This window comes from Limulus polyphemus, unplaced genomic scaffold (assembly GCF_000517525.1).
Source record: "Limulus polyphemus unplaced genomic scaffold, Limulus_polyphemus-2.1.2 Scaffold764, whole genome shotgun sequence".
In the NCBI taxonomy this organism is placed as follows: domain Eukaryota; kingdom Metazoa; phylum Arthropoda; class Merostomata; order Xiphosura; family Limulidae; genus Limulus; species Limulus polyphemus.
In genome coordinates this window covers 196,559-224,238 of record NW_013666374.1, presented here as the reverse complement: position 1 = coordinate 224,238, position 27,680 = coordinate 196,559, and the positions used below count along the sequence as shown (strand labels likewise).

The 27,680-nt window shown below is 34.5% G+C and overlaps 1 protein-coding gene across 1 annotated transcript in view; it reads left to right on the top strand.

Annotated features, from left to right (window-relative positions):
* Nucleotides 1-6,024: 6,024 nt before the first annotated feature.
* The window catches only part of LOC106460397 (myosin heavy chain, non-muscle-like), a 187,260-nt gene continuing 165,604 nt past the window's right edge, over nucleotides 6,025-27,680 (top strand). Inside the window, exon 1 of the mRNA XM_022387112.1 lies at nucleotides 6,025-6,760. Within this exon, the coding sequence (XP_022242820.1) occupies nucleotides 6,401-6,760 (360 nt within the window). The 5' untranslated portion in view covers nucleotides 6,025-6,400. The remainder of the gene's footprint in view (nucleotides 6,761-27,680) is intronic.

Here is a 27,680-nt window from a genome sequence, read left to right as displayed (position 1 = left end):
GTCTACTTAAAATTTACTAAGTCTTCTACAGCTTGAAGAAGATACTGAAATCCATGTTACCTTATACTCTTAGGCTCCTCTTTTCATCAAAGTTACAGTTGTTTTCTGGGAATTCCTCCCACAACCTGTTAAACACACAAATATACGTGGCTGGATCAATCAATGTCTTTATTTAATTTGTTCAATCTCATTTGAGTTTATATGAATAGTATGCGCTAACAATCTCGGACTGTGCCAAATGTTACCGTAAAAGCTAACCTTATTAGTCATTATAATTTTTCATTCAACTCTTTTGTATTTTATTAAATTTCTTGATTTAATGCTCAATTCATTTAATTTCCCACTATGTGAACACTTTCTGGTCTTAACTTCAAGTCTGTTTTCCTGGACTTTATTTGTTTCAAATCACTAATGGACATAATCTGTGGTATGGCATGTTGCATTATCATGTTGAAAAAGGTTTGCACTTCTTTATATAATTCTACAATAAAGGTAGTGTAACATGATCCAAAAGATCACAGTGCAACAAGTCAGTTACGTCTCCTTTGGATATTATCATTGGGTGATGTTCAAACCAGCCAAACAGGGCCACAACTACAGCATGATACTTGTTCCACCTCTCTTTGTAGTTGCAACAATACAGTCACATCTAAAGTAATCTTTAAGTCGTTAAACCCATATACATCCATCTGAAACAAACAATGAGTACTATGCTCTACCTGATGACTGTGCATCTTGATGATAGCCCTGTAGCACAATTTCGATTACAAAAGCCTTTATATTTGGTTATATATAGGTTGAGTACGTTATATTAACATGATTTTGGGACCATACAATGTTGTTAAAGTTCATGCATGTCATTAGATGTGACCATGCTTCATCTGATTTTCATGGAACTTGGTTATAACTCTTTAGCATGAATTTCACCGCAAAAGGCTCTGTATAAGACTTTTATATCTAAAGCACACTATTCCTTCCTGTTGGTTTCTATAACCTATCTAGTATACAAAGACAACAATTTCCCAGTGCCAATTTCAACAGTATGATCTCGTAGTAATACATAGACGCTGCATCGTACAGAATAGCATAAATATCCATTTCATTCTCCAGCTGCTTGAATTATGCAGACTGAACAGACGTGTCATGGATGCAACTTTTGTACACATAACTTTTGTCATTTCCAGGATAATTATCCTTGTTGATTATGTTACGAGGGACAGAGGGATGGCTTTTTCCACCGACCTATGTGTTGATGGATTCTCACCTATTACAAGATGCCACACTTTGTTTACCACAGATGAGCTGACTTGTTGCTCTCTTTCTGGATGGTCCTGGTGCCTTTGATATTGCTTAACACTTAGTCCATCCTGTGTTTCCTGACACATTGGGCCATCCATTGACGATACTTTCTTCCATCAAGCGCAATCTTTTCCATGTCTTCCCATGTGATAGTTCTTTCACTGATATCTTTCTAAATACATTTTTTCCACGTGAGCTTTCGTCGTCCTCTCTTTCTATTTCCACCTTCACCTTTCAATTCATCACTTGCTTCACAATTCTTTTGTCATCCATTCCTATGATGTGACCCATCCATCTTAATCTTCTTTGTCTGATTAAATCCATCAGGTCATATTCTTCTGTGCACTTCAGGATCTCAGTGTTTGATAATTTATCCTTCCATGATAATTTCAATATTCAATGCAGGCTGTTCATATGTACATCTGCCACGTTTCGTTTCGCAACCATACAGCAGGACAGGCACAACAAGAGAATTATAAGGTATAACTCTCATTTTGATGTCCAAGTTGATATACATTTCTTTATTTTCCAGTTACAATAACTACAACAGATATCTTCACATTGGAAATTTCAAATCTCTCATCTGAACACATCTTTACGATCTGCATGTCTGAATATTTTGCATTAGAAAGGGTTGATATATATATATATATCTTTCCCAAAAGTGATAAGTTTTTAGTGTCATCACACTACCTATACAATGCTAAAATCTTGCTCTAATGCATGCTGTTTCATCACGACTCTATGTCTGTGGTGGTGTTATATAAATTGCTTATTTCTATATTCAAAATCATTTGACATAACATGCTAATTAATCATTCTGTATCCAAAACGTTTTCCTAAATTTCCTTTTAAGTGTTCTGCATATCATTGTGACTGCCTTGTACACTGAATGTAGGAAGGTCGTAAATCTGCATTAACCCTCTACTCCTAACTGAAGCTTACATACCACAACACGTGTTCCATGGACTAAAACTTTCTTGGTGTGGGGTGATACTTATAGAAAAGGTTGGTATAGAGAATTGTGTAAGTTAGTTTGAGTTTCTTTAGAATGACGTAAATAATTTAAGGAGCGTGAGATGCCAAAGTGGGACTCTGGGCTGACTTGAAGGTTTGGTATCTCAGAATTAATGTCTTGTCACTCACTGGACGTTTTGGAAACTTTCTTTCTGTCCCAGCAGCCAGTTAGAATTATAGCTCAAATTTGAATACAGCCATTAAGTTAAATATTTACAGCGTACATTTTACTGTGAATAAAAGTTTTGTTTTATTTGTTCACTTGTGTCTATTAGTATTTCATTTGCTGTTCGTTTTCATTTTATTCTATGCATGAGATTTTTGTAACCTGCGTTGTGAAGATGCTTCGTACTCTTCTGATAAATATTACTAAACCCGAATCCCAGAGACTAGTTATCATGATGCATTTCCCACAGACGCCACTGTATCAAGTGAATATTAAGTTGATTCACTGATTTCACAGATTAAGTTTTTTTGTTTAATCATCTTATTGAATTTACCCAAAACTTGAAGTTAATTTATTCTTGTATTCATGAAAGTAAAATATTTTTTTCTGCATTTACTTCGTTTCAAGGTTTCTCTGTTAGATGAAAAATGAAGTTCAAACGACTTTAGATCTAAAGCGTGGTTGTTCCGAAGTGCCCTAATTAAGTCAATATGTACGTTCATTGTTTTCGTTATAGATTGCAACTATTTTGTATTTAACAATACAATTCAGTTCTCTTAAACTGACAAAATTTCATGTTTGATTTGTGGTCATATATCTATTGATGATGTTTTATTTTTATTTTTTTATATTGTGCATGAGGTTTTAATGAGACAAAAGTTGCTCACCTATTTTCCTATGGCTTTGTGAAAAAGATACAACTGCACACTTTTAAATAAATTAGCCATTTTTGTGGATAAACATCATAAAATATGGACCAAGTTCTTCTACTGATACTTAGGAGTCATCAAGTAACAGTAAACGAAGGTACAGGAATACACCTTCATCGTTGATGCTTGGGGTACAACTTAAAGTGTTATTGGACCTTTTGTACTCACTCCTGAAGGATAGTCACTCAACAGAGTCTTACACAGAATATGTAGAGACTGAGGGACACCATTTATGCCATACATGACTTTACCTGGAAAATATTTAAATTAACTAGTGATAAAATGAAACGCCAGTACGATTTTAATGCTGACGAGACTGGATTCCGTTGAGGTGATATGGTATAGCTGTAAGAAAGGACAAATTCCAAAGTTAAGCAGGTTATGGGAAGGGCCATATGCCGTATGTTGTACTGAAAAGAATCAATGCTGTGGTTTACAGAATCCAGAAGAACAGATGGTCCAAAATGAAAGTTCATTTTTGTAAGTACATTAATGAAGAACTGGTGTCTCCAGAGAAGAACTTTCCAGCAGAAAGTCAAGCGGCTGAAGAGCCTAAGGTTAATGTCAAGACCACCTCCAGAGAATCACCAACAACAGAGCCACCAGGGAATTCGCTCGACCATATACCTAGGTAGAACTTCCCAGTGACAGGACAGTGAGTGACGATACGGGACAAGAGGTCATCCCGTCTGCCTATCATAGCCATCGGAAAAGAAAAACACCAAAAAGAGAACGTAATGTTGTATTTGTGTATTAGGATTGTTGAAAGAACTTCACAATCCAGGAAGGCGACAGAATTGAAAGCTATATTTTTGAATATTTTAATTTAGATGTTTATTTGCTAGAAGGGGCTAATCATGGTGATAATGAAATGATCTAGAAATTTCGTGTAGTAAATATAAAACGAATAATGATATAAATACTAGTTTGTGAGTTAGTTAACCAGTGAGCTAATGAGCAAATCAGTTCGTGACAGTTAGTGACTGCTCAGGTATGTGGAATTCACTTAGTAAGCTAAAAAGGGGTTTCGTTAGCATATTTTTTGTCGATTGATTAGCGAGGAAATTCTGCAAGCAAGTTTAGTTGTGAGCTTAGCGTGCCATTAGTGTCGGAATTTCTATTAAAACGTTGTTTCTAAAGTCAAACTTACAAGTGCACAAAGTCTTTAGTAAACATTATTGAAAAAATAAGTTAATTCGTTATCGTTACATGAACTGAACTTGGCATGATTTTGATCTCATAATCCAAAGGATCCTGCTCAACGAAAGAACACGTTACAGCAATACCTTTAACCTGTGGTCACATAGGTGATAGAAAAGTTTGGTATTTTCAACATGAGAATTGCTTTATATGATATAGACTAAACAACCATCTCTAAGTTTGATTTGATAACCAGAGGGAGAGCAACCGGCCAGTAGCACCGGCTGTTACACCATTTACACGGTTACTTTTAATGGAATAACAACATTGACTTACTTTCGTAATACGCTCACAGCTGAGAATGCAGGGAGTGTTCAGCAGATATATCACCGAGTCGAACCTCAAACCTTCCAATTCACAGCCCGGCACGCTAAACACTGGGCCATGCCGCACCCCTCCTGGTCTTCAGCTAATAAAGTCCAGTAGGTTAGTTTCTACAATCATTGTCATGAAGTGTAAAATTCGTGAGAAGAGTCTCCCTCTTCTCATTGGTGTGATTATGAGCTAAAAGTTTGGCCATGTGGCTGAGAATTAAGTGGTTTTCCATACCTTATCTTTATTTTACGTATTGCTCTCATTTAGCTTTCTTTAATGAACTTGTACATCAGCTATAGTTCTATTAATTGGTTAGGCAGTGGTCAAAGTGAAGCGGTAAGAGCCGATATGCATACAGTAAAGAAAAAAAAAAGCTGTATAATATACCACCACCACCAACAAAAATGTTCTACTGCTGCAAAACACCCTACCCGCGCCCCTCCTTGGTTTCCACAGAAATACCTTTGGCTTTAGTGTCTCCGGAATTGTAGCGCTAGTATGTTTCACCTCAGATCGCTGCCTTTATTCTCCGGAAACATTGCATCCCCTCACAAATATGTGCATACCGGCACTTTTTTTCAAACCACTTTAAACACTGCTGTTAACATAAGTGCAAATATTACCAGGCTGATTGGAAATACATAATAAACACCCCAGTTATTTTTCTTTTCGTATTTTTATCATTTTAGTGCTTTTTTATTTAATAAAGGCCTGTGTGTTTGTTTGTTATGTTTTTGCTGTTAAGCGCAACGCTACATAATGGGCTATCTGTGCTGTGCCCACCACTGGTATCGAAACCCGGTTTTTAGTGTTATAAACATTCAGATTTTCCTCTGAGCCACTGGGATGCAAAACTTGTATATTTTCGGTCAAGTTGTAAATCAATGAATGTGTTTGATATAAATGAACAAAAACCCCATACCCCGAGCGCTTTCGAAAGGTAGACCTTTCTTCTTTGATATAGTTAACAGTTCAATCGCCTGTTGATTCGTGTACTGTAACAACCAAAAAAAATGCGTTTTTTTTTCTGTTGTTGTTTGTAACAACTTTAAATTATCTTCAATATATTTTAGAACATTAACATTATTTTAGAAATAGTGTGGAGATAGGAAATATGTTACTTCCACAAATTATTTTTGGATGTGACTTTATCGTCAGGATATAAAATTTGTACCCATGACACAGTTTACCGGTGATTCATCAAAAGTACGCCGTTGTCCCCGGTATTTTCAGAATGTCAGCTACGTAGACTGTGGTGCTGCTAACTTTTTGACATGCGCAGAAAAGTAATTCATCCGGGCGGCGGCCGATCGTATTAGTCCTAATCTTAACAGTTGAGAGGTGTACTGGCATTATGTGGGATCATATGATGTGTTACGCTGCTAGCAAGTAGTTGAAGTTCTGTCTGTAGCTTACTTGTCGGATGACAACGTAAATATATGATACTATCTTTCTCTATTACGAGTAGTATTAGGGTGAATTGTTTTATACCTTTGTTGCTTAACAGTTAGATATTCAAAATTTGAATCTTTAAGTCGGTTACCTGTGTATTTTTTGCTCGAAAAGTTAAATATTTGTTTATTTCAAAATTTCACAAGTTAAGTATTGCTTCGCTAGATAAAAACAAATAGATACCGGCAACTGCAACTTCACTAGGTCTTCGATACAATAACCCACGGGCAATCCTAGCGACATGGCGGACACAGTCACGATGGACTTTCGTAAAGATCCCGAACTGAAATACCTTGTTGTGGACAGAAATGTTGGAATAAATGATGCAAGTATTCAGGCAGAATGGACATCAAAAAAGTTGATATGGGTGCCTCACGAACAACAAGGCTTCGTTGCAGCGAGTATCAAGGTGGATCGAGGTGATGAACTGGAAGTGGAAATTGTAGAGACAGGAAAAAGATGCATTGTTAACAAAGATGATGCCCAGAAAATGAATCCCCCAAAATTTAATAAAGTAGAAGACATGGCAGAGTTGACATGCTTGAACGAAGCATCTGTCCTGTACAATTTGAAAGACCGTTATTTCTCAGGTTTAATTTATGTAAGTAACCACTTTTCTGTGGGAATACATATTTATTATTATAATAACATTATCCGATCCCCTAATTAAAACAAGTTAACTGAAGACGTATTTTTACTCCTCCCCTCTAGTTAACATGTTTTTATAACCATCTTTAACCTATTTCTTCGGCTTTTGGCGTTTAAACCGTAACTTTTAAAATATATTAACTTAATTTAAAATATGTATCGATTAACTCCGCAGTTCCATAACAAATTCAAAATCAGAGACGCAATGAAAACTAATTTTTTAGGTGTGGTTAATTAGTAATTTTGCTAGATTATAATGAGTGCTTTACAGTAAATACTGAAGGCTGTCGTAGTAAGTAACTGTTAAATTTAGTTCTTAAATTTGATTATTTCATTTAAATTATATGCAAAGTAACTGGAATAAATTGAGTATTCTTATCAGAATATACAGGTTCAAAACATAGAGATCTATCTATAGTCTATAGATGTATTATAGGTAAAAAACGTTTAGAGTCGCTTTAATTCCAACTTGTTATTTGATATCAGTTACTGACTATATGTATTGTGTATAACAGAAAGATTTTGTTTTATATCTGCAACTGCTACTCACCGTACGCACCAAAACATTTTGATCTATATACGCAGTAAACTGTAAAGTAAGAGATATCACAGCAGAATATTGTCGAATTTGTGGTTTCATTAGCTATTAACACAAAAGTAGTATGAATATGTGGAAAAGTCAAACATAGATATAAAATTGGCTTAAGGAATAATAGTAGAAAGCAAAGAATTAATACAGATATTTTTATATTTATTTGGAAAATATGACGAGGGTTCTGTTTTGAGACGTTGGATATTATTTGTTGATATGGATACTTTCTTTGATAGCAATATTTCTATATTTGCTGATAATGCAGAGGAGACCAAATTATATTAAAAATGTTTATTATGCTTAGTGACTGGACCAGAATGTGAAAAAAAAGTGTTTTTGTATTCAGAAGAGTAAATTTATGCTTTTTGAGATATGGTTATTTGTAAAGCAGTTACTTCTTGAGTGAGAGGAATATTGGTGATGTGAAAAAATAGAGAGATTAATAGCAATGAAAAGAGAAAATAAAGAATTTTGGGTACTATGTATGTTGGATTCTTGAACTTAAGAGTAAGAATGGTATTGCATCTTTGCATAAGACTGATGAGGCCTTGGAAAGCTCAGTATGTAGTTCAGGCCCAGTTACAATAAGAATGGTAATTTAATGTAAGATAACATCCCTAAATTGTGCAAAAAATTATAATTGAAGTATTTCCATCGTGGCATTTTGGCAAAGACTACCTGGAATAAAGATAAACTCAAGTTACTTCTAATTTATTATATATTTCTACTGCAAGTTCAGTAGCTTAGAAACAATTAATTAGCTTTACAATGAACAAAAAATTAAGAAATGTTTTTCTTTTTTATTTCAAATATCTGATTCTCATTTTAACTTTCAATAAATGAGTCTCTTCTGTGAAAATTGAGCTAAAACACTGTAAGTATTGGTTGTTGTATGTATAGTGTGTGTGTTTACATAAATGTTAGTGTTACCATACTATAGTTATACTATTTGTGTGCCCAGAATAATCATTGCTGTTTAAAATCATGTAAGAAATGACTAGTAAATGGTAAGCGTTTGCCACTTTGATGAATTTTTATCTACAGTTTTGTAAAAGAATTAAATGTTTTGTAGATATTAACTCATATAAACCTTTCACAGTAGGCAACTTTTGTTCTTCTGATCTGTCTTGCTATATACTTTCAACATTTAACTGAAAAAAAAACAAAAAAACACACATACAAGTTTGTGTTTTTCCCAAAACTTTAAATGTTGATCAAGAAACTACAGAAATCTGTTTTGCCTAGTAATGGATGTACCATAAGGTGTGATAATAGACTCTCAAATACGTATTTTTTTATTCCCAGGTGTAGTTCATAAAATATATTAAAATTTATTAATATCTGTAGACAACTTTAAGCAAGAATCAATGAGTAGAAATTAATGTGTCTTGGCTAGAAGATGATATCCTGAAATTTAGAAAGACAAACTGAACTGTATTTTAAAAACTCGGTTGCTCTAATATAGATACTAGTTGTCGTTAAACATTATATAATATCAGTGCATTTTTCTGTTCTCAAGCCAGCTTCAGTAAACTTTTTTTAATTTGCATAATTGCCTTCACATTTTGACAGAAATTTTGAGTCAGAATATCTGCTGGCAGTTTTCAGACCGAGGATAAATCTACATTTTACAAACTTTAGTAACAAGACATATGTTAAAAATATGTATGAATAAATAATAGAAAGGCATATCCTAAAGACCTACTTAAAATGATATTAACACTAATATATAAAAGAAAACAATAACACAATTAATAATGCATTAAGATCAATAAGTACATGGCAATGTGAACATTTTTTGTGTGCATGGGAAGGCAAGTTTTCTGCACTCCCATTAAGTATTCAGTTTTAGCTTGCTCTACTCATAAGATGTTTTTTTAAGGTTACAAAATGCTTACATTGAATTTCAGATGAAAATTCTAACCACTTCCTCTTATTCTGTCAATAAGTTCCAACCTTGGTTCTTGACTGAATTGAACTTTATGCAGAAATAAATCACTTTTGTACTGATGTTACTAAGGCTACAACTATTCTGATGAATTGCATATTTGTTTTTTATGTCAGTTTAAGTTATCCAACTGTTTCATATTGCATGAAGCAGCCTGTGAAATATCAGGTTTTATTTAAGTTTGTTTTCTTTATACTCTGCCAGTACATGAAGCATCAGGAATGAGATGAATTTGTGTGATAGGTTCTAAAATGTGGACTTTAATCCATCCTTTACTTGGCTTCTAAAATGACAGGATGTATTTGTATAGTTGTGTTTTAATTGGAATGTAAGACTATGAATAGCATAAGACAAAGTATGAAAATCAGTAACTTTTGATGGAAATGATTTTTAGAATTAAATCATTTTTCATTGCTAAAATTTAAAGTCGGGCTTGACAAATTTTTAGAGAGAGTACTTTTCTTGCCAATCTGTTTGGTTCCTGTATGATCTACAGGTAATTAAGTAAAGAAAATAATTACAAGTGTATGGGGCTATTATTAATTATGTAGATATGGCAAAACCCAAGTTTTAATAAATGTAAATTTCATTTAATTTTTATTTTTTACAATGTAATATTTTTCAAATATGAAGATTAGGTCTTAAAACAAATAGAGATGTTGATATGGTTAAACACTCATTTTCTTCAGTCCAACCTTTTTATCACACTCTGGCTTCACTCAAATGTGTTTGATTACCTTTATTAGCTTAAACAGAACACAGTTATTAACTATGGTATGTGACTTACAGTGCCAAAACTTCTTATGTGCTTGGGCCTAACATCAGTTAGATCTGAAGCAATCTTGTCTTGCACTAGTTATTACAGTATTGTTAAGTTAAACACTATTTTTAAACAGTTTGTAGAGTATGTATTTTGTGGTGCTTATGGTACAATAAAATGCTGCTATTAGATTTTTTAAAACTACAAACAATCCTCTGGTAGTAATATGTATATGATATAACAATCAGTCTTGTAACAGATCTTATATAACTTTGAATAGTTAATTTATTAAAAACTTCTAATCTAAACAGATGTAATTTGCAAATGCATCTGCTAATAGTTTTTGTGAAAAGGCTGTTAGGTTTCAGACAGAGAAAAGCAACAGGTATTTTAGCATTTCTGCATGGTTATAAGAGCTCTGAATTGCCTTGTATTAGAATAGTAAAAACAATAAATTTCATATATTTCAGTAATGGTTCGTTATCATTCACTTTAAAGTTAGTCAAAAATGATTAAGATACTTATTAACTCCTCAGTATTTCACAGAAGGCTCAGTTTATCTGTGGTTTGTGCAAATGTTGAGTATTGTGTATTAAAACTACTTTGGAACCTCATTACATCATTACAGTTCATTCACTCCATGATCATCATGCTTTATCTGACAACAATAGTACTGCAGTGTAGTTTTCTTTGCAAAAAGCTCTGTCTCAAGGCTTTAATTTCCAAAGCATACCACTCCTCCTCATTGCTTTCTATAATCCATCTAGTTTATGAAAATGAAAATTTCTCAGTGCCTGTTTCAACAGTACAATCAGTTCATAAACCCATAGGCACTGCATATGACCTTGACCAGTATTTCTTTGTATGGAATAGCATGAACATCTTTTTCATTCTTTTATTCAAAATAGTTTTAATATAACGTACTCAACCCTCTGTATCGTGCATTTGTAATTGAATTGGTATATAAGAGTATTGCTGTAGTTGTGTGCTGTTAAGCTGTGTTAGTTACAAAAAAACCTCTTCCATATTTGGAAGTCTGCTGTAGTTATGAAATATAATATTACATAAGTTTTCTTAAAACAGCCGTAGACAAACTAGAACTTTCGCTCAAACTGAACAAGAATTACTTGGTGAAAGCATTGGGCAAACCTTAACACTAGTTCATATCTACACTTTTAGTTGACGCAGGAATCACAGGTGAGAGACCTCTCACGCACGTGTAAAAAAATGTTGTACGTGTTTTGAATATTACTTACACTTTCTTAAAGATAGATGGTTTTGTTGCATCACGACCAGGAGTGATTTTACTTACGATTTGAAATGCCTATTTCCGGTGTGCTGGTGGCATGACTGATATTATGTACTGTCGGGGAATATCCTTTTAAAAATTATGTTAACACGGTTTAGTAAAAACAAACACGTATTTGCTTTATCGTGAATTACCGAATTTGCTTATTACGCATTAAGAAATGATTATTAGTACTTTGAATCATTTGAAAATAAGTGTGAGTGGTTTTGTAACTGTGTAAAATTTTTGATCTTAAACCTAGTATAATTTCAGCTTACTTCACACTGGTGTAAGTTTTTGAAGCTGCTCGAATACGGACATGACTTGGTGTACTACATATATAAACAGTGGGATAATTTTTTCGTGTAGGTGTGCGTGTCGTAAGGAAGTGATGTAACTACCAGGTTGGCAAAACAGAATATAATTCCTTACTATTATGTAATATCTAGCTGTCCTGTCTCTGCATGGTTATAACAACATTAAGTGGGAAATATTTTCTAGCACTTTTTAAAAGTATTCTCGGGTTGGGGATCTGTGTGTCGAGACATGGTACTACCAAACATCCTTTGCACTTTCAGCTGTGGGTGGGTTACAAGATTGATTGCCGATCCCGCAATTAGGTTAAGAGTAGCTACATCAGGCGGCCGGTGCTGCCGACTGATTGTCTTCCCGCAGCTCAAAATTACGAACGGCTGTGCCTGAACTGTGAAGCCATGTGCGTCACTTGGCGCGAAGAGGATTAAGTAAGTAACGCCTGAACCTTTAACCTAGCCATTTGGCCCATTGTGTTCAATGTCACGGGCAACGCATTATAGAGGACTTAATCATGTTTTCTTCCACATAACCAGATCAGAATTTGAACCTGACGCACAGGTAGATTTTCTGTTGTTATAAGGGCCTTTTTACAAACAGGTAGTCACTACTGTTATATCATTGTGACTTTCGGATTTCCCTCTCCACTGTTAATGTGAACCAGTTAAGTTTAGCGAAATTAAAACGTGCGTGTATTATATATATATATATATTTATATATATATAAAGATTTTCATCGCGAATAAAGAAATGCAATGTAAAAACTACATATGGGCTACTCTGCTGTTCACATGAGCACGTGCAGTGGTGACATTTAGTGTGGTAAAGTTAGCTTTGCTAAAATCACGTATGATTTCTTTCAGAGCAATACTTTTTCTCAGGGACTTGCATGCCTTCCAGGGAATGTCTTCTTATGGATTTCTGCTGTTGGACTTTTTGTTTCATCTCACTTCTTTGATGAGTTCAGCACATGTGTAGTGGATATGCACAATGAAGTGTGCAGGCAGCAGAAATCGTCCATATTTAAAAGTGGTATTAATCACATATAAAACATTACAGGTCAGTTTATTACAAATTAAACAACGCTTCCACAGTTTGAACTCTTAGAAAGCGCTTTTAAATTTGATATCTCTCCAGTTTTAAATATCCCAACAGCAAAAACCCCGTACACAGAAAGAGCAGTATTCAGTTTAGAAACCGATAATAGAAGACAACAACAAAAGAAAAACATCACTTTTTTATACAATATTTTAGAGAATGCCATTCCTGTGACCAACTTCAGTCTCAATAGTTTAGCCATAGATACTCGAAGAATGATATTTGACCGAAATGTTGCGTAAGTTTTTATCTGTGTGCTACATGTTTTGTACTGCAGTACAGTGCTCATTTTGAGTGATTCAGCAAAATAACCCGGACACTGATTCACTTTGAAGCAATTCACGCAAGTAACGTTGATGGACAGGACAAAACTCCAACTAAGCCTAACGTGTATAATGTATACAGTAACTGTGTTAGACTAAACATGTCATGGTAATGATTGACAGTGAGATATCCTGGTTTATAGACAAGTGGTGTTATTGAATAAGAATACGTTGCTTATCACAGATAGTGGTTAGTCATGATGCCTGATTGATAACATACAATATATTGTCAAATTGATATCATGGTGTTGGATAACTTGGATGTACATATAACTAACTTGAAAAATATTGTCGCATCTTCAAACATGCATGATCTTTAGAAAGTATATTGTAAGAATCTTGCTTTGTCGTATGAGTGTTTTGAAGCGGGACAACATCTGACACTGGATTGAGCAATACTAATGTGAAATTGTATGATTTTTAACATATTTAATCTGTTGTCTGTCAAGACGCAAATCGTGTTAGTAAGCTTCTATAGGCTTTGCTATTCTCGTGGTAAATGTATTTACACGATAACTACAGAATATTATTTACATGAAATGTTTGTTTAATTTCGTTTGATGTAAGGTTTAATAGCAAGTTACTGTGTTTTCCGTCCTGGAACCAAATAGACTTAGGAGCGTCTAATAACATCCTTCCCAATTCTTTTCTTCACTTCAACCACTCCCTGAAAACAAAAATAGGCAAAATATTTTAATACTATTACTGAAATGGAATGCATAATTACATATACAGTAATTGTTTTATCCAAATATCTTAAATGTTAACCTAACCAAATTTTGTCATATGCTGAACAAATGTATGCGGTTGATTACCAATTTGCGAATGAAATTCACGCTATAATATATTGTTACGTCTCTGGTCGTTTGTTAATTACTCGTAAAATTTATTTCCGAAGAACTTCAGCGATACAAGTCCTTTTTTAAATAAAACTAGTTTATTCTTTCTCAATTAAACTTTTCAATACACTTAATTTCCACAGCCAATTTAACGTAACTAATTTTATAAAAACACGTAATAATTCACAGGGAACGATTCACGCACTTAATTACTACCGTGCTAGACTCAATTGTCCGTCTCTGTCTGTCTGTAATTCTATCTCGATTAATTGTCTGGCGCACTTGTATACAAGAATAGAGGGCGTCTAGCACATACTGGATTATTCGTGATGTTCCCCGATCCTTCTAGAATATCATGACGTGTTATCAGAGTCACGTGACTTCCACTGTCGTAACAATATATAGTCTATTTTTTATATATACTTGTATATTTCTGTCGTTCTTTGTCAGAGCGTTCTACATTTTCTTTGGGATTTCTCAGTTTTCAGATATAACACGTAGATAAAAGGGAAGGAGTTGATTAAGTTGACTTAGGGTGAGCTGGGAAGTGTAAATTAAATGTTGCCCACTAATGATAAATTTAGTTACTTCTTACTTATGTAGAAACGCTGTTAAGAAAGTGGCCTATAAAATTATGATTACATGTTGGATCTTTAAATAACAATAGTATTACATCATTCTGTTGTACATGCAAATAGCTCATATGCATTTTAGTTAAAGCTGTTATTGTGTGTTAATTTTACAATAATTATTAACTCAGGTTTTAAATCGGATATGATAACTGGAGATCTAGCAATTCAGAAGTAAATTTACATAAAACAGAACATATCAGAAAATCATCGAGATATCTAAAGTCAGAAGAAAAATTTATAAAATGATGATGAAATTTCAGTTATATATTAGCTAATTGCGGAGCATTTTTTTAGGGATTTTCAGTGGTGGAGCAAACTGTCAAAAAGGGCCCAAATTTTTTCCCAAAAATCTATCGTTTAAATCTACCAATCACAATAATATCATTTGCAAGCAAAATATCAATATATGACGACACATTAGTTATATAAAAATGACCATCTTTCTTACAGCATGTAAATGAATTATGGTTAACAACTCATTAAATAAACGTTTTACACGTTTATTCTACAAACGTTACATATTAGCACAGTGTCGCCTAGTTCCGGTCCAAACTATAAATCAATTATACTTTTGATTATTCATAAATATCCATTTTAATCCCTTTGCAAAAAGGCAAATTTTTCCTTCAGTGGTGGGGCAGGCAAGAAGGCCTACTGTGGGAATTGCCCCACTATGTTAAAAAACGCAATGGCTAATTGCATGAATCTAAAACTTAACGCCACACGTTTTTTTCCACTATCAATTTGACGTTATTTACTGATTGAACACAAAATGTGAAAACTTCATTAATTTTAATTTTCTGTTATATTTATTTACAGACCTTTGGGGGATTACGCAACATATAGTTTAGTAAACTTAATGTAGATCACGTGTTAAGTTGGTCATTGACTAACTGTGAAAAGTTTTCTGAAGAAAATAATACATCAATGACTGTGTGTATAAATCTTGTCATGGTGAAGAAGAATGTACCCGCGCGGGAGCCTGTTATTGAAAACGTTTTTCAAAGCACTAAGGCCACGCACGAAGACATTTTTTTCTTATTTGTTACTGGAGGGCAGCCGGGTTTGCGTTGCCCTGCAATGAATGAGCTTGTCAAGGCGAAGGCCATAGCAACATGTTCCTTACAGGAGGAGCTGACGTCATTCGTGTTTTGTTCAGTCAGTACCTGTAGATACAGAATAGTTGGCATTTTTGTTCAGTCAGTACCTGTAGATACAGAATGGTTGGTATTTTGTTCAGTCAGTACCTGTAGATACAGAATAGTTGGCATTTTTGTTCAGTCAGTACCTGTAGATACAGAATGGTTGGCATTTTTGTTCAGTCAGTACCTGTAGATACAGAATGGTTGGTATTTTGTTTGTCTATATAGGACATGATTAGAAGTGAGGTCTTATAAAACAAAGCGTCATGTCACGTGAAATAGCTAGAGTCATCCCCCCCCCCGAAAAATTGTCTGGTTAATAGTACACTTTGAAGAAACTTATTTGATGATAATATAAACTTTATAAAGATCAGTGGTGACGACGATGTGTTAGCATAACTTATATCTGAACAACCAAATAAGGGGAAGAGTTATTCAATTCAAGTACAGACATTATTCAGTTTTTAGCGCATGTTTTTTTGAAAAATGTAGGCAGAAAGTTCATTTTTGTATTTGAATTTTGAAAAAACATTTTCTGCCATACAGATGTTTGTAATTTATTTTTACCCATCATTAGGGCTTTTACATATTCTATACTTAAAAGCTCCTGCTTCAGGTTTTTTAAAAGTTTTATTATTTATAATTACTTTTTAAAAGATAACGTGGATTCAAAATGTTCAAGTTTAGAAAAATATTCTCTATTTTGTAAATATATACTGGATGAACTGTTCATAATATATTGGGGCCGAGCTAGGCCTATTTGTTAGCGTTCCGCACTGTACATCCGAGGTTAAGTTATTTGCGCTATAAAAATAAAAGAGAGAAAGAAATATCGCGCTCTGTAATTTGAAGTTGTGGGTTGTTATTAGAGCGTCAAACAAATTTCAATATTAGATTAGAGTAGCCCACGGATTGGCGGTGGGCGGTGTTAACTTTCTTCTAGTCTGTTACTTCAAAATTAGAAATGACTAGCATAGATAACCCTCGTATGGCTTTGTTCGAAATTCAATAAGCAACAGTGATATCACATTTGTTTAGTCTAATTATCAAGTGTCGATAATGTGTTAAAGTATTATTGTACTTATGTAATTCCCATTTTGCCCCTGTGTCAGCTTAAAAGTTTAAATCCTGAACATGTGTATCAAGGATATTCCTTCCCACATTCCACGGAAGTCCGGGTTCCATCCGACAGTTATCACTAGTTTTCAAGAGCTTTTATGTTCCCTCTCTAAGAGAGCGATTTATAATTCGTGAGATCCAAGGTCATGTCGTGACAACACTTACTTAGCATGTGGAAACAGCTAAAAGAACGTCACTGTTTTTAAAAAATTCAAAGCACCTGTAATGGTATAGAAAAACAAACAAACAATAAAACTAGGTTTCGCCATTGTTAAAGTGTCAACAAGTTAACGGTGGAAAAACGTAGTTAACGTCACTGTTTATGTATTTTTTTTCTTTTCAGGAATTGACATTATTAAAAAACAAAAACAGAAAGTAATACTTGTTGATTCACGGATAGCTGAAGAGTAATGCTACAGATCAAACCCTTCAACTGTTTGGTAGCTGCTGGACACAGTCTGATATCTGCTACACTTTATAAACCTGCCACTCATTATATTCCTTGATCCGTTATTAGCAGTTAACGGCCACAGTTTTTCCTAGCAACAGGCGTTTTCTATTTCATTGTCATTATTGGTAGACTCTTAAAAACAAATGCCTTAGAATGGTTTATAAAGATACAACTTCTAGACAACTTATCATTCTCTCTTTAAGTGTAAGAGATCCTTGCTCTTATCTGTTGTCTTGTAGGTTAACTATATGTATATATATAAATACCCGTTTCTGTGTATTTATAATGTTCAGTTAATTATTTGACACATCACGATCTGTCTTCTTTCCTTAAACAAATAAATGAAATGTGTGTGTGGGGGGGGGGGGTGAAAATTAACGTAATGAGGCAAGTTAAGCTGATTAGGGAAAGAGTTATCACTGATGGTATAACTTTTTTTTTTTTTTTACCAAAAGCTAATGCTTAACGGGTGAAGTTTAAGCTCCTTGAAAAAAGGGCTGTCTGTCAACTGTTATAAGTGTGTGGAAAAATATTTTGAATTCTCACTCATCCGTGCTATTTTGATCCCGAAAAAAGAAAGAGTTGAGTAATTGATAATTTAGCCATGAAATTATCGTTAGGGCACAATACTTCATCGAATTATTAAACACTACATTTTTCTAAGCTGCCTAAGTTCTGAGGCAGTTCTAAGCTGTAAATTGCTTGTAGGTCTTTGTCTTATTTAAGTACAGGGTCCTTAACAAACATATGAACCAGACAAAGCAGTTTAAACGAAAATGCCAGTCAGTATTTCAGTTAATTCCATTAATGACTTCTGGTGTCCCCTATGTATTTTACATAGAAAATGGTTGGTTTCATGAACCAGACAAAGCAGTTTAAACGAATATGACAGTCAGTATTTCAGTTAATTCCCCCAGGTATTCAGGGAAAGAGTCGTCGTTCAACTGCTATTGATTAGACCAACGATTCTTCATTTGGGGGGCAGAATTTAACCTGGGGGCCCCTGAGAAGCTTCAGGAAAAAATAAGTTACAGAAATGAATAACACGAATATACTAACAGCAATACAGTCGTCGCCCATATATAAGAAAAAAATTTAAAAAAAGGTTCGACGGGGGGGGGGGGGCGAAGGGGTCCATGATCTAAAAAGTTTGAGAAAGATTCACTGGGTTAAATTAACTGAAAATAGAATAGTTTTCTCCTAGCTACGTAATTTAATGCTCTGTGGAAATCGATTTGTATAATTATCTAATTTGATAGTTGAAGCCTATTTATTCTTGTCATTAAGGTTTAAAATTATGTTAAAGCTTATATATTAAGGAATATCAAGAAGCTGTAAATGCGGAAGGGATTTTTGGTGAACTGCAATATATAAAGCGGAGATTGTATATTCAGAAATGGTATCAAATTTGGATATACATATATCCTGAGTTCCGGGTGAAGACTGACGTTGTTCTTTCAATTTTCTTTCCCCCTTAAAGATAAAGTGTGGATAAATGAGTGATATTTTCCAAATTGAAAACAAAACAAATAACAAATGTGAACCCAGTGATTTTATGTTTTAAAGGTACAGAATCCTTAAAGGTCATTTCACACATAGAACTGGAAAATGAACTTTTCTAACAGATTGTATCCAACTTGTACTTAACAGAATGTTTTAATAACTCGTTTCCTTTAATTGAACTAATGTCGAGTTTTATCTTGATAGTACGGTCTAGTGGTTGGCGTCCATGATTTCGCGACGACTCGTTGCCGCAAATTATCGGGCCGCGCTTTGAGAACATGGGTGCATTATCAGGGTGACAGTCAAATCCTACTATCCAAGAGTTGGTGGTGGGTACTGTTGACTAGCAGCCTTTTCTCTAGTCTATTTTAAGTTCAAAATGAAGGACAACTCACGCAGATAGTTTTTGTGTAGCATTACGCGGATGTTCAAAACAAACGATTCGATCCTTAGTATACAGCACCGGAACCAAGGTTTATTTATAAAAAATTCGAACGTTAAATTTTCACTGACAAGCATTATTATTGTTATTATTTTTTAGATAAGATCTTCGAAGGAAATATTCCTGAGAATGTCATTTCCGTATTTCACAAATGTTTCAAAAATGTAATTGTTTTGACCTTCGTTGTGAACCGTTTTATTCACGACCCGCCCACGTAATTAAAAAAAAAATACAAACAATAATACAATGCATTAGTTATTACATAAAAACAGTTAAAAACTCCAGATGAAGTCCGGATGTCGGCGGTAACAATACTTTTATGTTTATTTTGCTTGTTAAACGTATACTATATGGCTAAATATTCTGTAAATCATGCAATAAGGAAGACATGCTCTTCACCGTGTTAGTAGAACTGGCTTATAGCATGTGGCGTTATGGTGATCATCTACAGTACTTTGTACACCAAAGCTGTTCGTGACACGTGGTACGTTCGTTGTTTTCGCACATCGACTACGTTGTTTCGGAATAAAGAATCCATTCAAACATGATTGCCAGACAGGCAAGACTTATTGAAAAAAGGTTTCTCGTTTAAAAAAAAAATATATATATATATATATATATACTGTTTAGATTTGTATCATTTTACATTTCTTTAACATGTATGATTCTACTACAATCAGTATTATTGACACATTAGTTTTCCCGTTCTTCTAAGTGGCGCTAGATGTAGAGTCGTGGAGAGAATATAATAATTAAAAGGTTTAATTATCCTTAATAGATTGAACATTTTGTCGTTTAGGGGAGAAACCTCACTTTAGCTCATAGCAGCTAGATGGCGCTTATCCGTTGGTAGGTAAGGCATAATGAAGAACAATAAAAGACGTAAACTTGGTCATCAGCCGGAGTGGGTCTCACCAGCTAATTATTGTACAGTAACTTAGGGAATATTTTATATATTTATATAAACTTCTTGGTGTTACTCTTTTTTGCAGCTATCCTGTATCTATATTAGAATCAGAGGCAATGACTTCATTACCACCATGTAGTCGATGTTATTACCATATGGTTGGTCCACTTTCAGAGCGGATGCTAAGATAACCTAGTTGTTCAGTATGTCACAACCACGTCGATCCTGTGGGCTACAAAAATACATTGAGAACACGGATACTGTAGTTTATCTATTTTGACCACTAGGGTTATGTAATCTGCCAGTATACCGTCAGTACATCTGATTTGTACTATGGCCGTGTGGGTGTTGTACTGCAGTTTATAGTGCTTGTTATGCAACACTCTTTTGATGCTTGAAGTATATCGTTCACTCCTTACTTGAGTTACATTCTTTTACTGTTTCTTTTGATGCTTGAAGTATATCGTTCACTCCTTACTTGAGTTACATTATTTTACTGTTTCTTTTGATGCTTGAAGTATATCGTTCACTCCTTACTTGAGTTACATTATTTTACTGTTCTTTTGATGCTTGAAGTATATCGTTCACTCCTTACTTGAGTTACATTCTTTTACTGTTTCTTTTGATGCTTGAAGTATATCGTTCACTCCTTACTTGAGTTACATTCTTTTACTGTTTCTTGCGTTATATTTATTTACAACTTATTGTATTCACTCACTTGTTGCTTATGGTGTTACAGAACATTCATTTGCTGTTTGTTGAGTTACATTAATTTGAAGTCGTTGGATACACACACACACACTGAAATCTTATTGGAATACGCTTATTGATTGTTTGTATATGACTTTATTGCTGCCGCAACGTCGCTGTGGAACCTGAAAGTTGAGCTGAGTCTCGACACTTCAAAAACTAAAGGCCCGGCATGGCCAGGTTGTTAGGGCGTTCGATTCGCAATCTGCGGGTCGCGGGTTCGAATCCCCATCACACCAAACATGCTCGCTCTTTCAGCCGTGTGAGCGTTATAAAGTGACGGTCAATTCCACTATTCGTTGGTAAAATAGTAGCCCAAGAGTTGGCGGTGGGTGGTGATGACTAGCTGCCTTCCCGCTAGTCTTACACTGCTAAATTAGGGACGTCGAGCGCAGATACCCCTCGTGTAGCTATGCGCGAAATTCAAAACAAACAAACAAACAAAAACTAAAAATATATTTATAAAAATAAATTAATCAGTTTGCACCCGAACTTAAATGCATTTTATAACTAGACTCTAATAGAGTCAGAGAACATGCCGGCTGTTTGTAATCCCCCGTGTCCTCTTGTAGAGCTCTTTCAGACCTCCCGGTGTGCATCTGCCACTCTCCCACAGGAACTTGCATCAGGCACCAAGCGACTGCTCCGGTTCAAGAGCAGAGGTGTTAGAGAGTTGAAATAGTGAAATACTTTTGTCACACGTCGCGTGGTTATTTTGACATTTAATAAAATACATTTTAGATTTATTCTATGTATTTAAAACGTACATGTTTTAAAATTGTTATTACTTACATAATATACAACGAAGGTCGCCTTTTAAAAAATATTTATAATGACATAACAGGATATGTGCAAAGCATTATAAAATTCAAAGTTGTTAATACTGTACTGAACTTAGAAATATAGTAAACTAATTAAATAAGATAAGCGTTTTTAAAACTTATTTTAATGTTAGTGATTTTTATATGGTATTCACTTTTTACCCTTGCTCTTTAATTTGATGGTCGTTGAATTGTGTATTTTCTCTTGGTAATTTGTTTATATTAATTTCACTACGGATGTAAGTAGTCTTAAATAATTAGTGTTACATTTCATTTTCTTTATTTAAAACGAACTCGAGAAATGGAAATTAGATTTAGAATATGAGATATTTATCATAATTCGTCTGTCAAATTTTGGTAAGGCTCAGGCACAATAAAATTGATCACTACATCACTATTTGTTGAACAACACCCAGTCACTTCTACTTGTTATGGTCCTCATTTGTTGAATGCTTGCGAGGCAACAACACTTAATGTTTGTATGTTCGGTCTAACACTTATTGACCTTTTTATTAGGTTATTCTGATTGGCGTTTTAATATATATATATATATATATATATATGTGTGTGTGTGTGTGTGTGTATGTATGTATGTATTGAATTGTTTGTTTTGTTGAATTTCACGCAAAGCTACACGAGAGCTATCTGCACTGACTGTCCCTAATTTTGAAGTGATAGATTAGAGGTAAGGTAAATGGTTCACACCACCCACCACCAATTCTTGGGCTACTCTTTACCAACGAATATGGGATTGATCATCACATTATAATATTTTCACAGCTTAAAGGGCGAGCATGTTCGGTGACATGATTCGAACCCATGACCCACAAATTGCGCATTGAGCGCTTTAACCACCAGGTCATGCCAAGCCTCTACGTATTGGATGGCTATAGTCATGGACTGTTTATTGTGTTTCACTAATTGCTTACGAGTTTTTAAATGTGGTAGGTATTCAAGAAGTAATGAAATTAAGCAAACAAAGAAAGACCATGCACCAGTAAAAATTGTGGCACACTTTAAATCACAACTCAAGAAAAGGGCTTCCCAAATACAATTTTGATTCTACTTTTATACTTTTAATTATCTGTTGAATCTACAAAGGAAACAAGATACGATATTTAAATAACAACCATGCAGACCATCCAAGCGCCCCTAAAATCATCAGTTATGAAAAGAACATAGGAATATGCACCATGTCTTCTGCTCTTACAAAAGGATTGATTTGGGATTGGTAGATAGCTTAAAAGCCAATGATTTATTCGAGAAATACAAATAATTAAAGTTACCAATTTACTTGTTTTAAGTTACACAGTAGAATATAACAGTAATATTGAAGTTTCCTATCATCAATACGTTGAAACAGTTAATTTATCATAAAATAATTACACGTTTTTCATCATGTTATACTTTGATTTTCTCTCGGTAACATAACTTGAAAAGTTTGCATGAAGGTTTTTATGGCGCAAAGCAACTAGGCTATCTACGCCAAACAACCGGTAGAAATGCCACAAGTAAAATACAATAAAATGTAAAAAGAAAACAAATTAAAAATTAAACAATGCCCACAAAATTAGGTAAAAAAACTAAATAGAAAGAAAAAGGCGAATGGCCCGCAAAAAACAACAAACAAACTAAAAATACAATCAAGTTGGACAGTGTCACCATCGCCAATGATACCAACCAACGTCAGCGGTAAACCCATACAAAATACATGTCTAAAATGGTGCCGACGCCCACATTCGTGACAATGCACAAAAGTAAAATGGGGAAAATTGTGACCTGAGTGTCACTAAGGCCACACATTGGCGGATCACATAAAAGAAAAAGAATGGGTTAAAATACTGTGACCAACGGCCTAGCACAGGATCCAACATCTTCAAGGCAGAGGTCCTGGCAGAACCATAGTCGAGATTGGATCTTATGAGGGCACGATAGATCGTGAGCATGGAACATCTACCCACTCCCCAAGAGGTAGAAGAAAGGACACGGAGGATGTTCAGTGCCCTTGTACACTTGACACGAAGCTGCTTAAATGTGAGAAATGAGAGTATGGTCAAAGATAAGCCCCAAGAACTTCGTCCCAGGAACCACGGGAAGAACAACACTACCGAGACGGAGCTCAGGATCAGGGTGTAAAACTCGTTGCTAGCAAAAATGAATGGAAACGGTTTGCTCTGGTCCACCCTAACAAGCGAGTGAGGGCAGTCTGAAGCTGCCACTTAATAAACCTCATGTTCGACGACCGATAAGAAATGTGGAAGTCGTCAACATAGAGGGCGTATGCAACAGTAGGAGGAAGTTGTTTAGTGAAAGCATTGATCTGGATACTGAAAAGGGTGATCTTCAAGACACAACCCTGATGGACTCCAAGTTTCTGTGTGATAGAACGGGACAGGGTTGACCCCACACGGACTTGAAATCGCCTGTCAAGTAAAAAGTTACAAATATAAATTGGCAGATGGCCACGCAACCCAGAGGAGTGGAGGTTCCGCAAAAATTTCAATAGTTTCTCTGATATTTAGTTCTATTTTAAATTCTGCCTGTTTTATTAACTTAGTATTGTTCCAATATCATATTAAACAAGGAAGCTGGTTCAGGTATGGAAATAATAAAGGACTGGACAGACTGTTATAATTCTGGATATTTTGAATCTAGATGGCGTTTTAATACGCAAATGATTATGTGGGTGTATAAGTCCCAACCTTACTTTTGCCGTTACTCCTGAAGATGGTGTCATAAAGACATCGAAACATATGTAGTCTTTTAGGGTAAGTCCCTGTTTTTAATAATTATTTATTGTGTGAGGTGTTAACGTTGTATTGCTTTTAATTGTAAAAAGATCTTTTACACAAGTGTCGTTTTTAAATTATTTAAAGTATTATCTCATATTAATATTTTGCGTCAGGAAGAACTGTTACGTACCATTTCCACAAATGATGAATTTTCGGGGAAATAACACTACATACAAAATGCCAAACTGTGTTAAAATTTAGTTCTAATACATTCTGTTCCACTGGGGCTTTATGTTAGTTATGGTTGTCACGTGACTTTGTGATTTTCGTATTCAAAATAATTTGAAAATAATGAACTCAAACCCTCTGTATAAGATCTGGTATGTCCTGGTAACGGTTAGTAAGTTCGATTCGCAGTCTGCGGGTCGCGGGTTAGAATCCTCGTCGCCGAACATGCTCGCTTTTTCAGCCGTGAGGGCGTTATAATGTGACAGTCAATCTCACTATTCGTTGGTAAGCCAAAGAGTTAGCGGTGGGTGGTTTTGACTAATTGCCTTCTCTCTATTCTATCATTGCTATATTAGGAACGGCTAGCCAGTTAGATAGTCCTTGTTTAGTTTTGCGTGAAATTCAAAACAAACCATATAACTGTATAATGCGTTATGTTTAGCTTCATTACGCACCACGTGATGTAATCAGATTCCAGGTTTTCCGAATCTCCCTGTTTTCTGATTGCTATAACCAAAGTAAAAGTTTTCACACACCAGCCTAAAAGACGGTTTATTTATTTATTTTTGGATCTGTCCATACGAATACTTAAAAGCTGATAGTAAATACACAGATTAAGATTAGTTGAAATGTCTGAGTTAAGAACATTGACACTGCCGCCGGTCAGACAAACTTTTATAGAGCAGATAACTATGGATATTTTATACTAATATAAGAAAATTTGCGTTTTAAGTATGGTTTGTTTAAGAATATACAGATATTTTAATGTAAATGGAAATATTTAATTTAGTAAAGGACACTAATCGTGGTCATATTACAATTTTATAGTAAATGTATTATTGTAATATAAACAAAACTATTGTTGGTGTAAAAGTAATTTAAATTAGTGCATATATATTTTTTAAAGTTTATTTAAACTCAAGAAGGGGTGAAAAATTATGAATGTAACGTATAACACTATACGTGTTTCTTCTTGTGTTATTGTGCTTCTTTAAACTTTATTTTATATACATTAACTGATTTTATTACAAGTTACAGTTTTTACAGTAAGTAAGATTTGTTTTTAGACCAGGTACAACGTTTCGATCACTGGTGCGATCATTCTCAAGTACATAACGTCGTAACTTTTCTAAAAACAAATCTTACTGTAAAAGCTGTAAATTGGAATAAAATATACTTAATCAGTAAGTAAACTCAAAATGAAACTATTAATCTTAACTGATTGTTTGAGGTAAATGTAACAGCCCTATTCTCCGCTGAGACAGTATGCACATTTTTTTCCTTCCCCCCCCCCCCCCCACTGAGCGTCACGATGATACACCCAACCAACACCTCATCCATCAATCTCGACATTTAAGTTTTACAGTTTTGGGTGATGGACCCGATACCATGTCACCTCCTGAACTCTTCCACGTTGTCGTTTTTAACAACTCCATGTTTCGAGCACATACATTTCATTTTTTTCCTTCTTCTTCCTTCTAGGGAAAAAATTTGGAATACTCGTTTCAGAATTTTCTACTTGGAATAAAGAATTAAGCAATGTTCTGGAATGTGTGTTATTACATAATTTATAGTAACTTCCGATCAGAGCAAGCTGTATACTTAGAGCGAGATTATAAATCAACCTTACAATCAGTATAGTTAAATAAATAAAACCGAACTTTCTACAATAGCTGGGTGAGCTTCTTGAATATCTTGATCACCGATGTAACATTGTTTTCTGAACTTTAATAATTTAATTACATTCTTTCTTTAAATTTATTTTATTTAACAGTATTCGTTAAAATATTGCATGTATATATATGTTTGTTTGTATATTTATCCATCTGTATATACATATAATTTATTAATTACTTACACATATGAGAATTATTTTTCATTATTTTGCTTATTACGTGAATTTAGAATTCATTTAAATATCCTTTGCTGGCCGAGTCTCGTTAGACATTAATGGTATTATGGCTGAAAATGCCCATAAAAGTGAGCGGGTTTGTTTCTTTTAGAGCAAAGCCGCATTGAGCTATCCGCTGTGGACAGTGCGGAGAATCGAACCCCGGATTTTAGTATTGTAAGTTGTAGACTTACTGCTGTCCTACCGGGAGTCTATCAGTTAGTGTACCCAACTGATAAAACAGTGCATTTTAATCATAACGTTTTGTGCTTATCATGTTATGTATGGCTAGAGAAACAGATAGTGTATTAACTGGGTTACATTACATACTGTGCTGTGTACGATTACTAATTAAACTACAATGTAAGGTTACTAATTAAAGTGTAGTGTACGATTACTAATTAAAGTGCAACGTACGATTGCTAATTGAAGTGTAACATACGATTACTAATTAACGTACAGCATACAATTGCTAATTGAAATGTAACATTTAATTACTAATTAAACTACAATGTAAGGTTACTAATTAACGTACAGCATATGATTACTAATTAAATCAAGCATACGATTGCTAATTGAAGTGTAACATACGATTACTAATTAACGTACAGCATACGATTGCTAATTGAAATGTAACATTTAATTACTAATTAAACTACAATGTAAGGTTACTATTAGGTCGTCAAGAAATCAATGTCGCGTTTTGGAACACTTTCATTAACCACCCCCCAAAAAACGTACATCACATATAATAGTTCAACGAACCGCCTAAACGTCGCGTTAGTGTAGACAATATAACGTGTAAAGTTTAGTATACTTTAATCCCTTATAGTGATGGCACACAATGAGACACATTCGGTATGTAATGCTGTTTGAATACAAGAAGGGAAAGAACGCCTCTGTAGCCACAAAGAATATCAAAGAAGTTTATGGAAATGTTTTGAACGTTCGTTAGTGTCAACGATGGTTCAGCAAATTTTGTTCAGGTGACTTTAGCCTTAAAAACTGTGATGGCAGGGGCCGACATGGAACTGATATTGATGCTCTGAAGACGCTTGTTGAATCTAACCCAAGGCAACACACTCGTGAAATGGC